Source organism: Panulirus ornatus, chromosome 69, assembly GCF_036320965.1.
Source record: "Panulirus ornatus isolate Po-2019 chromosome 69, ASM3632096v1, whole genome shotgun sequence".
Taxonomy (NCBI): Eukaryota; Metazoa; Arthropoda; class Malacostraca; order Decapoda; family Palinuridae; genus Panulirus; species Panulirus ornatus.
The window spans coordinates 416025-433245 of NC_092292.1; the positions used below are offsets into that span (position 1 = coordinate 416025).

At 40.3% G+C, this 17221-nt stretch overlaps 1 protein-coding gene across 3 annotated transcripts in view; it reads right to left on the reverse strand.

Moving 5' to 3' along the window:
* Positions 1–4473: 4473 nt before the first annotated feature.
* Pdk (pyruvate dehydrogenase kinase) overlaps positions 4474–17221 on the reverse strand; it is a 355431-nt gene continuing 342683 nt past the window's right edge. For all 3 annotated transcript variants that reach the window (XM_071660241.1, XM_071660240.1, XM_071660238.1), the window contains one exon: positions 4474–6978. In XM_071660241.1, coding sequence (XP_071516342.1) covers positions 6778–6978 — 201 coding nt within the window. In that variant the 3' untranslated portion in view covers positions 4474–6777. The remainder of the gene's footprint in view (positions 6979–17221) is intronic.

The following is a 17221-nucleotide window of genomic DNA, read 5'->3' on the forward strand; positions in this document are numbered from 1 at the left end:
ATCTTCTCACTTGCCAACACTTTTACCTTTCAATTCTTACTTACAAATACATCCACTTCTCCCTGATCCTCACCTCCACAACAGATGCAAAATGACCAGAATCTCCAAAAAATCCTCTCATATTTCTTGCATCCAGCAAAACCTTTCTCAACCTTTCATCCACTGCCACATAGTCTATCAGACCCTTTCATTCTTCCCATTCACCATTTCTCATCCACATAAATCTATGAATCGTGCTAAAAAATAAAAGGTGTCAGCAAGGAATAAATCCTTCTTAGCAAAGACAATAAACAAGATAATGTACTTTCTCATATGCTTCAGGCACTCCCATTTACCAACTATCTCACCAATTTCATCATATCCTACCTTTGCATTCATATCACCCATCTACTTCTTAAACCCATCTATACAGTTGTTCAAATATCTCCAGAAACCCTACACTTCATTCCTACCTCACACAGTCTTCATATTCACAGGCACACACACACACACACACACACACACACACATAACCCATGAAAATTTTGCAATTTCTATCTTTCCTTTCACCCACACTTTTCTTGATCCATTCCATGCAAGCAGTGTAACACTCTCCCATACTTTCATTGACAGCACAACTACACATTTTTCACTGTTCCCTAATAAATTTAATTCGTTCATTCCTGTCCATACCACTCCTCCTTGAACGCTCTTCCAAACTTGCATTCGTTATTTCCATTTTCACACCATACACACTACCCAAAGATGCAAGTTTTCCCAATCCCAGAAAATCCAAACTACAACTATTTAAATTTCTCCACAAGCTCCCTCCTTGTACTCTCACCAGTTATCCCATTAACATTCAGGGCCATCTCCCTCAATCGCTCATCCCTCTACTCTATGGGATAACTGTAGGACTCCAGTGCTGCTTCCTAACTTTTAGTGCCTCACCCTTGACGGGCCAATGGCAGAGGGCAACTCTAGTGCAGTGTTTCCCAGAGGCTGCAGGCTTCTCAGATTGTCCAAGCTGAACCCTCCTCTTAGCCTGCATGGTCCACCATTCATACTCAACAATGCTATCACCTATACTATATATCACAAATGATATTTACTCATCACACCATAAACTAACCTGCCTCAAAACACTGATACACCAGTTCAGGACAAGAAAAGGAATCCCTCTATATCTTTTAAGAACAATTCACCTGCTCTACTCTAAGCTACATCTTACCTACCTGGTCATAAATCCGATAATAATAAATATAACAAAGCAACAACCACATAAAACTGAGCTTTTACTAAGAACAATCACTGACTGCCTAATACCCATAAACATTTATGAAAAAAAATGCTTCCAATACAATCTCACTTTAACATGTTTGGTAAGTATAACTTAAATCATCCAGTAAGTGATTACACTGAGACCAAAAAGCCACCTTCAGTCAAACTTTATCATCATCTATCTATTTATCTATCTATATCTCTGATGCCCATTCCCTCCAGGAACTCCTATCAATGGGGTAACCACAGCAAAAAAATTCAACTTATCCTGGTCCTTACATGCCTCCCTCACATACACTATTCCATGCATTCTTCCACCATTTCTCTCCCTTCCTCTAATTGTCAATGAAATGAAAAGGAGTATAATGTCATAAAAAACCTTCTCATTCCAAATGCATTGTCATTTCCCTGCTCTTGCATTAACACAGTCTCAAAGCTACAGGAACCCTATAAAATGGGTCATGGGTTGTAAAATCATAATAATGATAATAATAATTTACACACACACACAAACTCATATATATATATATATATACATATATATATATATATATATATATATATATATATATATATATATATATATATATATATATATATATATATCTTTTTCTTTCTTTTAAACTATTCGCCATTTCCCGCGTTAGCGAGGTAGCGTTTAAGAACAGAGGACTGGGCCTTTGTGGAATATCCTCACCTGGCCCCCCCTCTGTTCCTTCTTTTGGAAAATTAAAAAAAAAAAAAAATGAGAGGGGATGATTTCCAGCCTCCCGCTCCCAAATATATATAGGGTGGGGGAGGGGGCGAAAATTCTGGGGGCCTTGAAGAATGTGTGGAAGTCGAGAACATTATCTCGGAAAGCAAAAATGGGTATGTTTGAAGGAATAGTGGTTCCAACAATGTTGTATGGTTGCGAGGCGTGGGCTATGGATAGAGTTGTGCGCAGGAGGATGGATGTGCTGGAAATGAGATGTTTGAGGACAATGTGTGGTGTGAGGTGGTTTGATCGAGTGAGTAACGTAAGGGTAAGAGAGATGTGTGGAAATAAAAAGAGCGTGGTTGAGAGAGCAGAAGAAGGTGTTTTGAAGTGGTTTGGGCACATGGAGAGGATGAGTGAGGAAAGATTGACCAAGAGGATATATGTGTCGGAGGTGGAGGGAACGAGGAGAAGAGGGAGACCAAATTGGAGGTGGAAAGATGGAGTGAAAAAGATTTTGTGTGATCGGGGCCTGAACATGCAGGAGGGTGAAAGGAGGGCAAGGAATAGAGTGAATTGGAGCGATGCGGTATACCGGGGTTGACGTGCTGTCAGTGGAGTGAATCAAGGCATGTGAAGCGTCTGGGGTAAACCATGGAAAGCTGTGTAGGTATGTATATTTGCGTGTGTGGACGTGTGTATGTACATGTGTATGGGGGGGGGGTTGGGCCATTTCTTTCGTCTGTTTCCTTGCGCTACCTCGCAAACGCGGAAGACAGCAACAAAGTATAAAAAAAAAAAAAAAAAAAAAAAAAATATATATATATATATATATATATGTATATATATATATATATATATATATATATATATATATATATATATATATATATATATATATATATATATATATTTTTTTTTTTCATACTATTCGCTATTTCCCGCAATAGCGAGGTAGCGTTAAGAACAGAGGACTGGGCCTTTGAGGGAATATCCTCACCTGGACCTCTTCTCTGTTCCTTCTTTTGGAAAAAAAAAAAAAAAAAAAAAAAAAAAAAAACGAGAGGTGAGGATTTCCAGCCCCCCGCTCCCTTCCCTTTTAGTCACCTTCTACGACACGCAGGGAATACGTGGGAAGTATTCTTTCTCCCCTATCCCCAGGGATCATATATATATATATATATATATATATATATATATATATATATATATATATATATATATATTAAAATAAAAAAAACATATATATATGAGTCAGTTGTTGTTCGCTGATGATACAGCGCTGGTGGCTGATTCATGTGAGAAACTGCAGAAGTTGGTGACTGAGTTTGGAAAAGTGTGTGGAAGAAGAAAGTTAAGAGTAAATGTGAATAAGAGCAAGATTATTAGGTACAGTAGGGTTGAGGGTCAAGTCAATTGGGAGGTGAGTTTGAATGGAGAAAAACTGGAGGAAGTGAAGTGTTTTAGATATCTGGGAGTGGATCTGGCAGCGGATGGAACCATGGAAGCGGAAGTGGATCATAGGGTGGGGGAGGGGGCAAAAATCCTGGGGGCCTTGAAGAATGTGTGGAAGTCGAGAACATTATCTCGGAAAGCAAAAATGGGTATGTTTGAAGGAATAGTGGTTCCAACAATGTTGTATGGTTGCGGGGCGTGGGCTATGGATAGAGTTGTGCGCAGGAGGATGGATGTGCTGGAAATGAGATGTTTGAGGACAATGTGTGGTGTGAGGTGGTTTGATCGAGTGAGTAACGTAAGGGTAAGAGAGATGTGGGGAAATAAAAAGAGCGTGGTTGAGAGAGCAGAAGAGGGTGTTTTGAAGTGGTTTGGGCACATGGAGAGGATGAGTGAGGAAAGATTGACCAAGAGGATATATGTGTCGGAGGTGGAGGGAACAAGGAGAAGAGGGAGACCAAATTGGAGGTGGAAAGATGGAGTGAAAAAGATTTTGTGTGATCGGGGCCTGAACATGCAGGAAGGTGAAAGGAGGGCAAGGAATAGAGTGAATTGGAGCGATGTGGTATACCAGGGTTGACGTGCTGTCAGTGGATTGAAGCAAGGCATGTGAAGCATCTGGGGTAAACCATGGAAAGCTGTGTAGGTATGTATATTTGCGTGTGTGGACGTATGTATATACATGTGTATGGGGGGGGGGTTGGGCCATATATATATATATATATATATATTACTTACTCCCCTATCCCTGGGGATAGGGGAGAAAGAATACTTCTCACGTATTCCCTGCGTGTTGTAGAAGGCGACTAAAAGGGGAGGGAGCGGGTGGCTGGAAATCCTCCCCTTTCTTGTTTTTTTTTTAATTTTCCAAAAGAAGGAACAGAGAAGGGGGTCAGGTGAGGATATTCCCTCTAAGGCTCAGTTCTCTGTTCTTAACGCTACCTCGCTAACGCGGGAAATGGCAAATAGTATGAAAAAAAAAAAAATATTACTTTTCATTGAGGTATATTACAGAAAGTGCATGAAACCATCTGGCATCGCCAATAGGTTAAAAAAAATCATTTATGTGATAATAATTTTGTTTAGATTCAATGCTTTTCATTTCTCTAGATATGCATGTATAAAAAGGATATACAAGATGTCAAATGAAAGGTATTTTGTCTTCACCCAATGCAAAATATGTATAAAGCTTTCCATTAAAAAGTACCTGAGGTAATCCAAATAGATAATAACTGAATTTGCTATAACACAAAACAGCTTTTCTGGTTGTTATAATGCTCCACCACAGTGCATCCTCACTTAAAAGTATAACATTAGTTGTTTAAACAGTACATGTATCAAGCATGTGCAAATTTATGGATTTTGGTCAAAACGTTGGAGCCAATCAACGTGCTCATGATGCCAGGGGAATAATCACCACAGACACATCGTGTCATCGTGCCATTTAATTGAAAATCTTAAGCGACTTCACAATGTAATGAGTTAATATTGGAGTGATGAATATTCTGACAGAATGCATGGGAATGATGTACTTTATCATACTGATCACAAATCTTGCACACAACCTAAATGATCCAATATAAAACTTAAATAAATAAAAATAATACTTCTCTACAAAAGTTAATTCTGGAAACATCCACAGCTCATAACCAGGTTAAAACACCTGGAATATAATAGAATCTAAACCTAAGTACACTGTACACAATTAAATACAAAAATTCATAACATTTCTACATGCAATATGCCTAATCTCACTATACAACATGGCGACTTGGCATATCATTTCATTTTAATTTTCAAAATTTCAAACAAACCACATCTAAAATGACATTTGCAAATTTTGCTATATCATAATCATCTTTTACTTGAATTCCCTTACATAATTATATGTCATTCCATGGAAAAATCTGTTACAGTATGAAAATATATTTCACATTAAAATGGATACTTTTAAAAATATAATCTCTTTTTATGATGACAAACAGCACTGCTTTTCAATGAAACATAAACTGAAGCACAAGGACAAAATATTTAAAGAAATGTTGTACTGTAGTATAATCATGAAAATATGCAAACAACAAAGCATCCATAAAAACTAAATAAAGATTTAATCTAATTACTGCAAATCTTACACACTGTCTTCATGAAGCAAACATAGAGACTAAAATTTGTAGGTTAATCAACGTATAAAAAAATTACAACTGTTCACATGGCATATCAAATGCAGCTTATTGAACATTTCAAAGCAGTGCTAGATGTAATTTGCCTTTAACTTCAGAAAGTCAGGTATCAAACGTGAACTTGCTTGCTGACATTTAAAAGATCATAAATCCTAATTTAGGCCTGATATAAAAGCAGTAAAACATGACATACCAACTTGAACAGATGGCTATCAGTAGCCAGTCTAAACATTAATGACTATCAGTAACCATTCTACAAACCATTCCAATCCTGGCTACTCACTACCAGTGACAGTGAACAAGATCATCAGTTACAATATCCAAATCAAACAGCTATCATATGGCAATATCTAGATTTCCATAAATGCCAAACTGAATTAAACATCCCATCAGAAGAATAGGATATAATTTTCTAAAGATGATGTTTTACATGAATTCATTTTCCAGCACTTGACAGATTAAATAAAAAAAGATTAAAACTGCTACCATATTAGTCACTACAACCAAGATACTGAGGCTTCTTGTAGACTACTGTACACTGCTACCACACAGCACCAAAAGGGGTTTCACTCAAACCAAAACTATTATTGTGCCATTAAATAATACACATATCATTTTTCTACTTGATGGTTAATTATCTACTGATAATATTGCATGATACACATGTAGTATTCTTTACCACTTAATACAACCCTGATTTCTGGAAAATTGTACATCAGTTGTAAGAATACAAATTTGAAACACTGTCATTCCAGTGTGAGAGAGAAATCACACTTAATATTTCTGAATCTTGCTTCTGTTTTCTATTTTTTAAGAATATAGCATACTAAATACAGGGCCAAAGGGGATCTTCTCATGAGACTGATAAGTAACCATCTTGTTCAATCAAATTATAAATGGTATCTTTTCAATCTACTTACTTCTAATCCTCAAATATATATGTGCAAATACATCTACATAAACTAATCTGCATTGCATTTCAAATGTAATTAAACAGGGTAAATAAAAGAGGGACATTCCATCCATTCAGTCTATGATTCCAGTGCCTACAAACATGGCCAGGATATCCTCAATTTCTATATTCATTTCAAAAGAGAAAGCTTTCACTTTAATGAAATTCTAGGCAGTTGTTGAAATGCAAACCATTTCTTCCTTCATCCATTTACTTTGATATGAATCACATGTCTATTGTGTAGCAGAACAATTACCACCCAAGGAATTGCCCTGTCCCTGATGTTTATGAAGAGAATTGGTGCTAAAAGGACGAATAAACATAGCTGAGTGAACTTGTGAGGACCAATCATGCGTCTGGACAGGAGTTGAGTATTGTCGCTGACATGTTTTGTTGTACACTGGAAGTAGTTCATTAGCTTCACTTGACAAGGCCTAAAAAAAAAGAAATATATATACATATTTATATATATATATATATATATATATCTTAAATTACAAAGGAATAAGTTTGTGGAGTATTCCTGGGAAATTATATGGGAGGGTACTGATTGAGAGGGTGAAAGCATGTACAGAGCATCAGATTGGGGAAGAGCTGTGTGATTTCAGAAGTGGATGTGTGGATTAGGTGTTTCCTTTGAAGAATGTATGTGAGAAATACTTAGAAAAACATATGGTTTTGTATATAGCATTTATGGATCTGGAGAGGGTATATGAAAGAGTTGACAGAGATGCTCTGTGGAAGGTATTAAGAGTGTATGGTGTGGGAGGCAAGTTGCTGGAATCAGTGAAAAGTTTTTATCGAGGATGTAAGGCATGTGTATGAGTAGTAAGAGAGGAAAATGATTGGTTCTCGGTGAATGTAGGTTTGCAGAAGGGGTGCATGATATCTCCATGGTTGTTAAATTTGTTTATGGATGGGGTGGTTAAGGAGGAAAATACAAAAGTTTTGGAGAGAGGGGCAAGTATGAAGTCTGTTCTGGATATGAGGGCTTGGGAAGTGAGTCAGTTGTCGTTCACTGATGATACAGTGCTGGTGGCTGATTCAGGTGAGAAACTGCAGACGATAGTGACTAAGTTTCGTAAAGAGTATGAAAGAAGAATACTGAGAGTAAATGTATATAAGAGCAAGGCAACTAGATACAGTAGGGTTGAGGGACAAGTCAATTAGGAGGTAAGTTGGAATGGAGAAAAACTGGAGGAAGTGAAGTGTTTTAGATATCTGGAAGTGGATTTGGAAGCACATGGAATCATGGAAGCGAAAGTGATTCAAGGGGTGGGGAAGGGGGGCGAAAGTTCTGGGAGCATAGAAAAATGTGTGGAAGATGAGAATATTATCTCGGAAAGCAAAATCGAGTATGTTTAAAGGAATAGTGGTTCCAACAATGTTATATAGTTGCGAGGCATGGGCTATAAATAAATTTGTGCGGAGGAGGGTGGATGTGTTGGAAATGAGATGTTTGAGGACAATATGTGGTGTGAGGTGGTTTGATCAAGTAAGTAAAGAAAGGGTAAGAGAGATGTGTGATAATAAAAAGAGTGTGGTTGACAGAGCAGAAGAGGGTGTATTGAAATGGTTTGGTCACATGGAGAGAATGAGTGAAGAAAGACTGACAAAGAGGATATATGTCAGAGGTAGAGGGAACAACGAGAAGTGGGAGACCAAATTGGAGGTGGAAGGATGGAGTGAAAAAGATTTTGAGCGATTGGGGCTGAACATGCAGGAGGGTGAAAGGCATGAAAGGAATAGAATGAATTGGAACGATGTGGTATACCAGGGTTGACGTACTGTCAATGGACTGAACCCAGGCATGTGAAGCATCTGGGGTAAACCATGGAAAGTTTTATGGGGCCTGGAAGTAGAAAGGAGCTGTGGTTTCGGTGCATTATACATGACAGCTAGAGACTGAGTGTAAACGAATGTGGCCTTTGTTGCCTTTTCCTAGCGCTAACCCACGCACATGCGGGGGGAGGGGGTTCTCCTTTTCATGTGTGGCTAGGTGGCGACAGGAATGAATAAAGGCAGCAAGTATAAATTATGTATATGTGTACATATGTTATTTATTGATATTTATTTTGCTTTGTCGCTGTTTCCAGCGTTAGCGAGGTAGCGTAAGGAAACAGACGAAAGAATGGCCCAACCCACCCACATACACATGTATATACATACACGTCCACACACGCAAACATACATACCTATACATCTCAACGTATACATATATATCCACACACAGAAATATGCATATATACACATGTACATAATTCATACTGTCTGCCTTTATTCATTCCCATTGCCACCTCACCACACATGAAATAACAACCCCCTCCCCCTCATGTGTACGAGGTAGCACTAGGAAAAGACAACAAAGGCCCCATTCGTTCACTCAGTCTCTAGCTGTCATGTAATAACGCACCGAAACCACAGCTCCCTTTCCACATCCAGGCCCCACAAAACTTTCCATTGTTTACCCCAGACGCTTCACAGGCCCTGGTTCAATCCATTGACAGCACGTCGACCCCGGTATACCACATCGTTCCAATTCACTCTATTCCTTGCATGCCTTTCACCCTCCTGCATGTTCAGGCCCCGATCACTCAAAATCTTTTTCACTCCATCTTTCCACCTCAAATTTGGTCTCCCACTTCTAATTGTTCCCTCCACTTCTGACACATATATCCTCTTTGTCAATCTTTCCTCACTCATTCTCTCCATGTGACCAAACCATTTCAAAACACCCTCTTCTGCTCTCTCAACCACACTCTTTTTATTACCACACATCTCTCTTACCCTTACATTACTTACTCGATCAAACCACCTCACACCACATATTGTCCTCAAACATCCCATTTCCAACACATCCACCCTCCTGCGCACAACTCTATCCATAGCCCAAGCCTCGCAACCATACAACATCGTTGGAACCACTATTCCTTCAAACATACCCATTTTTGCTTTCCAAGATAATGTTCTCGACTTCCACACATTTTTCAAGGCTCCCAGAATTGTCGCCCCCTCCCCCACCCTATGATTCACTTCCGCTTCCATGGTTCCATCCGCTGCCTAATCCACTCCCAGATATCTAGACCACTTCACTTCCTCCAGTTTTTCTCCATTCAAACTTACCTTCCAATTTACTTGACCCTCAACCCTACTGTACCTAATAACCTTGCTCTTATTCACATTTACTCTCAACTTTCTTCTTTCACACACTTTACCAAACTCAGTCACCAGCTTCTGCAGTTTCTCACACGAATCAGCCACCAGCGCTGTATCATCAGCGAACAACAACTAACTCACTTCCCAATATATATATATATATATATATATATATATATATATATATATATATATATATATATATATATATATATATATATATATATATTTTATCTATTTATCTATTTTGCTTTGTCGCTGTCTCCCGCGTTTGTGAGGTAGCGCAAGGAAACAGACGAAAGAAATGGCCCAACCCACCCCCATACACATGTATATACACACACGTCCACACACGCAAATATACATACCTATACATCTCAATGTACACATATATATACACACACAGACACATACATATATACCTATGCACACAATTCACACTGTCTGCCCTTACTCATTCCCATCGCCACCTCGTCACACATGGAATACCATCCCCCTCCCCCTCATGTGTGCGGGGTAGAGCTAGGAAAAGACAACAAAGGCCTCATTCATTCACACTCAGTCTCTAGCTGCCATGCAATAATGCCCAAAACCACAGCTCCCTTTCCACATTCAGGCCCCACACAGCTTTCCATGGTTTACCCCAGACGCTTCACACGCCCTGATTCAATCCACTGACAGCACGTCAACCCCGGTATACCACATCGATCCAATTCACTCTATTCCTTACCCGCCTTTCACCCTCCTGCATGTTCAGGCCCCGATCACTCAAAATCTTTTTCACTCCATCTTTCCAACTCCAATTTGGTCTCCCACTTCTCCTCGTTCCCTCCACCTCCGACACATATATCCTCTTGGTCAATCTTTCCTCACTCATTCTCTCCATGTGCCCAAACCATTTCAAAACACCCTCTTCTGCTCTCTCAACCACACTCTTTTTATTTCCACACATCTCTCTTACCCTTACATTACTTACTCGATCAAACCACCTCACACCACACATTGTCCTCAAACATCTCATCTCCAGCACATCCACCCTCCTGCGCACAACTCTATCCATAGCCCACACCTCGCAACCATACAACATTGTTGGAACCACTATTCCTTCAAACATACCCATTTTTGCTTTCCGAGATAATGTAAGGGTAAGAGAGATGTATGGAAACAAAAAGAGTATGGTTGAGAGAGCAGAAGAGGGTGTTTTTAAATGGTTTGGGCACATGGAGAGAATGAGTGAGGAAAGATTGACCAAGAGGATATATGTGTCGGAGGTGGAGGGAATGAGGAGAAGTGGGAGACCGAATTGGAGGTGGAAAGATGGAGTGAAAAAGATTTTGAGTGATCGGAGCCTGAACATGCAGGAGGGTGAAAGGCGGGCAAGGAACAGAGAGAATTGGATCGATGTGGTATACCGGGGTCGACGTGCTTCAATGGATTGAATCAGGGCATGTGAAGTGTCTGGGGTAAACCATGGAAAGTTCTGTGGGGCCTGGATGTGGAAAGGGAGCTGTGGTTTCGGGCAATACTGCATGACAGCGAGAGACTGAGTGTGAACGAATGGGGCCTTTGTTGTCTTTTCCTAGCGCTACCTCGCACACATGAGGGGGGATGGGGATGTTATTCCATGTGTGGTGAGGTGGCGATGAGAATGAATAAAGGCAGACAGTGTGAATTGTGTGCATGTGTATATATGTATGTGTCTGTGTGTGTATACATATGTGTACACTGGGATGCATGGGTTTGTATATTTGCGTGTGTGGACGTGTATGTATATACATGTGTATGGGGGTGGGTTGGGCCATTTCTCACGTCTGTTTCCTTGTGCTATCTCGCAAACGCGGGAGACAGCGACAAAGCAAAATAATAATAAGCATGAGAAGCGTGCGAGGTGGGTTGATTAGAAAAGGTAGTGAGTGGTGGGATGAAGAAGTAAGATTATTAGTGAAAGAGAAGAGAGAGGCATTTGGACGATTTTTGCACGGAAAAATGCAAATGTGTGGGAGAGGTATAAAAGAAAGAGGCAGGAGGTCAAGAGAAAGGTGCAAGAGGTGAAAAAGAGGGCAAATGACAGTTGGGGTGAGAGAGTATCATTAAATTTCAGGGAGAATAAAAAGATGTTTTGGAAGGAGGTAAATAAAGTGCATAAGACAAGGGAGCAAATGGGAACTTCAGTGAAGGGGGCTAATGGGGAGGTGATAACAAGTAGTGGTGATGTGAGAAGGAGATGGAGTGAGTATTTTGAAGGTTTGTTGAATGTGTTTAATGATAGAGTGGCAGATATAGAGTGTTTTGGTCGAGGTGGTGTGCAAAGTGAGAGGGTTAGGGAAAATGATTTGGTAAATAGAGAAGAGGTAGTAAAAGCTTTACGGAAGATGAAAGCCGGCAAGGCAGCAGGTTTGGATGGTATTGCAGTGGAATTTATCAAAAAAGGGGGTGACTGTATTGTTGACTGGTTGGTAAGGTTATTTAATGTATGTATAATTCATGGTGAGGTGTCTGAGGATTGGCGGAATGCTTGCATAGTGCCATTGTACAGAGGCAAAGGGGATAAAAGTGAGTGCTCAAATTACAGAGGTATAAGTTTGTTGAGTATTCCTGGGAAATTATATGGGAGGGTATTGATTGAGAGGGTGAAGGCATGTACAGAGCATCAGATTGGGGAAGAGCAGTGTGGTTTCAGAAGTGGTATGGTGTGGGAGGTAAGCTGCTAGAAGCAATGAGAAGTTTTTACCACGGATGTAAAGCATGTGTGTGAGTAGGAAGAGAGGAGAACGATTGGTTCCAAGTGAAGATCGGTCTGCCGCAGGAGTGTGTGATGTCTCCATGGTTGTTCAATTTGTTTATAGACTGGGTGGTTAAAGAGGTAAATGCAAGAGTTTTGGAGAGATTGAGGGCAAGTACGCAGTCTGTTGGAGATGAGAGGACCTGGGAAGTGAGTCAGTTGTTGCTCGCTGATGATACAGCTCTGGTGGCTGATTTGAGAAAGAAACTGCAAAAGTTGGTGATTGAGTTTGGAAAAGTGTGTGACAGGAGAAGGTTGAGAGCAAATGTGAATAAGAGCAAGGTTATTAGGTTCAGTAAGGTTGAGGGACAAGTTAATTGGGATATAAGTTTGAAAGGAGAAATATTGGAGGAGGTTAAGTGTTCTAGATATCTGTGAGTGGACTTAGAGCAAGTGGGACCATGGAAGTGGAAATGAGTCACAGGGTGGGGGAGGAGACAAATGTTCCGGGAGTGATGAATAATGTGTGGAAAGAGAGAATGGTATCTCGGAAAGCAAAAAAGCAAAAATGGGAATGTTTGCAGGAATAGTAGTTCCAACAATATCATATGGTTGCAAGGTATGGGCTATGGATAGGGTTGTATGGAGAAGGGTGGATGTGTTGGAAATGAAATGTTTGAGGACAATATGTGGTGTGAGGTGGTTTGATTAAGTAAGTAATGAAAGGGTAAGAGAAATGAGTGGAAGTAAAACGAGTGTGGTTGAGAGAGCAGAAGAGGGTGTGTTGAAATTGTTTGGACATATGAGGAGAATGAGTGTGGAAAGATTGACAAAGAAGATACATGTGTCAGAGGTGGAGGGAACAAGGAGAAGTGGGAGACCAAACTGGAGGTGGAAGGATGGAGTAAAAATAATTTTGAGCGATCACGGCCTGAACATACAGAAGGGTAAGAGGGGTGCAAGGAATAGAGTGAATTAGAACAATGTGGTGTACCAGGGTCGACGTGCTGTCAGTGGACTGAATCAGGGCATGTGAAATGTCTGGGGTAAACCATGGAAAGGTCTGTGGGGCCTGGATGTGGATAGGGAGCTGTGGTTTCAGTGCATTACACATGACAGCTAGAGACTGAGTGTGAACGAATGTGGCCTTTTTTGTTTGTTTTCCTGGTGCTACCTTGCAGAAGCAGTGGGTAGTGATGCTGTTTTCTGTGGGACAGGGTAGCAACAGGAATGGATGAAGGCAAGCAAGTATGAATATGTACATGTGTACATATGTATGTGTGTGTGTGCGTGTGTGTGTGTGTGTGTGTGTGTGTGTGTGTGTGTGTGTGTGTGTGTGTGTGTGTGTGTGTGTGAGTGTGTGTATGTATATGTGTATATGCTGATATGTATATATGTATGTATATGTGAGTGTATGGGTTTTTATGTATTTATATGTGTATATGAGAGGATGGGCCATTCTTCATCTGTTTCCTAGTGCTACCTCGCTGATGTGGGAAACAGCAATCAAATATAAAAAAAATCTTTCACAAGTACAGTCACTGGAGGTAGATAATCTTGTGTAAAGATGGCAGTTTCCAATTAAGCTATAATCCAAGTATCCAACTCAAGGAAAGTTTAGTTCCACTTGCCAATTGACCTCTGGCAGCTCAAGAGAGCCACAGACACATGTCCAACCCCTTGAAGTTTCCATGAGGTGTGTGTGTGAGAACATTCTCAGACAACTGTGTCAGCAGTCTTTTTTTAGCCTTAAATCCCAGAGTCTCTGCCACATCCTTCATCAGTTATGCTTTCTTTGGCATCTATTTTCCATAAAAGCCAGTCTCATCACAGTTCCATACATGATCTGCAAGACTTTTCTCCATTATAATAATCTGTTTTTCCACTTTCATGCACTCTTCACCCTGTACATCAGCTTTTGCAGCCTCATCAAACAAAATTATATTTCTCAAACAGACACATCTGAAAAAATCATTGGCTAGTCAGATACAGGTACACCACCAAATTTCCTGCTACTGATGGTTCGGCACCTACTTTAGTCCAGACAAAAATACGTAAGGGAACTTGAAATTACTGCAGCCACAAGACTAGTTTACTGGGCAGCCACAGATGGCGTTGTGTGTAGGGCACGCTTATTTACATTCTTTACACTGCACTTGGTGGTGATACCATAATTCAGTGAGATTCTTAGCTTATTTTGCTTAGATTTAACCCTAGCTATGGCTTCTACGACATATGAGGGTGTCAGTCGTGGTGTCAAATGTAAACACCAGTCTATACTGATCCAAGATAAAGTAGAACTGTTAAAAAAAAATGGACCATGGTGTTTCGGTGCATAACCTGTGTGACATCTACAGTATTGGTTTATCAACTGTTTATGATATAAAGAAGCAAAGGGAGAAAATAATGAAATTCTATGCAAACAGTGTTCCATGAAGCAAATGGTGATTAGAAAAACTATGAAGGATGTTAAGAGTACTGAGCACAACCAAGTGATGATGGAATTATTTCAACAGCATCGGAGTGATGGAGTGGACTTGTCAGGAAGCATGATATTGGACCAGGCTAAGTTGTTCCATAAAGAACTTAAATTACAACATGAGCATGACTATAGTGAAGGATGGCTTCAAAGATTCCAGAAGTGTCATGGAATTTCCATGAATAAAGTGTGCGGAGGAAAGAGGTCTGCAAACCATGAGGGAGCTGCCGAGTATGTGGATGAATTTGCAAAACTCATAGCTGATGAGCACCTCAGTCCTGAGCAGGTGTATAATGCAGATGAAACTACATTATTCTGGCGATGCACACTTAGAAAAACACTAACAACAGAAAATGAAGAAAACCCCACAAGATTCAAACTAATGTACTATTGTACAAGTACCTGTATTTCATTTATCAAAAGTATATGGTGTGGGAGGTAAGTTGCTAAAAGCAGTGAGAAGTTTTTATCGAGGATGTAAGGCCTATGTACGAGTAGGAAGAGAGGAAAGTGATTGGTTCCCAGTAATGTCGGTTTGTGGCAGGGGTGTGTGATGTCTCCATGGTTGTTTAATTTGTTTATGGATGGGGTTGTTAGGGAGGTGAATGCAAGAGTTTTGGAGAGAGGGGCAAGTATGCAGTCTGTTGTGGATGAGAGGGCTTGGGAAGTGAGGCAGTTGTCATTTGCTGATGATACAGCTGATTCAAGTGAGAAACTGCAGAAGTTGATGACTGAGTTTGGTAAAGTGTGTGAAAGAAGATAGCTTAGAGTACATGTGAATAAGAGCAAGGTTATTAGGTTCAGTAGGGTTGAGGGACAAGTCAATTGGGAGGTAAGTTTGAATGGAGAAAAACTGGAGAAAGTGAAGTGTTTTATATATCTGGGAGTGGATTTGGCAGCGGATGTAACCATGGAAGCGGATGTGAGTCACAGGGTGGGGGAGGGGGTGAAGGCTCTGGGAGCAATGAAGAATTTGTGGAAGGTGAGAACGTTATCTCAGGGAGCAAAAATGAGTATGTTTGAAGGAATAGTGGTTCCAACAATGTTATATGGTTGTGAGGCATGGGCTATAGATAGGGTTGTGCGGAGGAGGGTGGATGTGTTGGAATGAGATGTTTCAGGACAATATGTGGTGTAAGGTGGTATGTTTGAGTAAGTAATGAAAGGGTAAGAGAGATGTGTGGTAATAAAAAGAGTGTGGTTGACAAAGCAGAAGAGGGTGTATTGAAATGGTTTGGTCACATGAAGAGAATAAGTGAGGAAAGATTAACAAAGAGGATATATATGTCAGAGGTGGAGGGAATGAGGAGAAGTGAGAGACCAAATTGGAGGTGGAAGGATGGAGTGAAAAAGATTTTGAGCGATCAGGGCATGAACATACAGGAAGGTGAAAGGTGTGCAAGGAATGGAGTGAACTGGAACGATGTGGTATACTGGGGTGCTGTCAATGGATTGAACCAGGGCATGTGAAGCGTCTGGGGTAAACCATGGAAAGTTTTGTGGGGCCTGGATGTGGAAAGGGAGCTGTGGCTTTGGTGCATTACACATGACAGCTAGAGACTGACTGTGAACGAATGTGGCTTTTGTTGTTTTTTCCTAGCGCTATCTCGCGTGCACTCAGGGGGACGGGGGTGCCATTTCATGTGTGGAGGAGTGGTGGCGGGAATGGATGAAGGCAGCATGTATGAAAATGAACATGTGTATATATGTATATGTCTGAGTATGTATAGGTATACATTGAAATGTATAAGTATGTATATGAGCGTAAGTGGGTGTTTATATATATACATGTGTATGTGGGTGGTTTGGGCCATTCTTTCGTCTGTTCCTTGCGCAACCTCGCTAATGCAGGAGACAGCGACAAAGTATAATAATAATAAAAATAATATTATTTCACATTTAATATTTGCTTAATTCAAATTTCTAGCAGTCCATGGTATACTTTAGACACATGGGAGATGTATAACTGAGGGTTAGAGGTGGTCTGGCAAAATGGTTTATCCACCAAGGCTTTGGAACCAAGAATGCTGGAAAATCGGTGGTGTACCTTATTTACTTTCACTGACAGGTTTACCTTCTCTCTTCATCAGCCCCTCTAGAATCTCCATCTTTATTTTCAATCATTTGTCCAGTCACATGAAACTGTTGCACCTACAATTCTTGCATCCAGATTTTCAGGGCATCCTCCATCTTTATATGTCTGCATCCTGAGAAGTATTGTCAGCTTTCAAATATATGGCTGAAAAAACGTTTTCCTGATACATTTGCTTTTCTTAATGGTACAGATGCTGCTCTCATTAATTCAATAACAGCAAGCAAT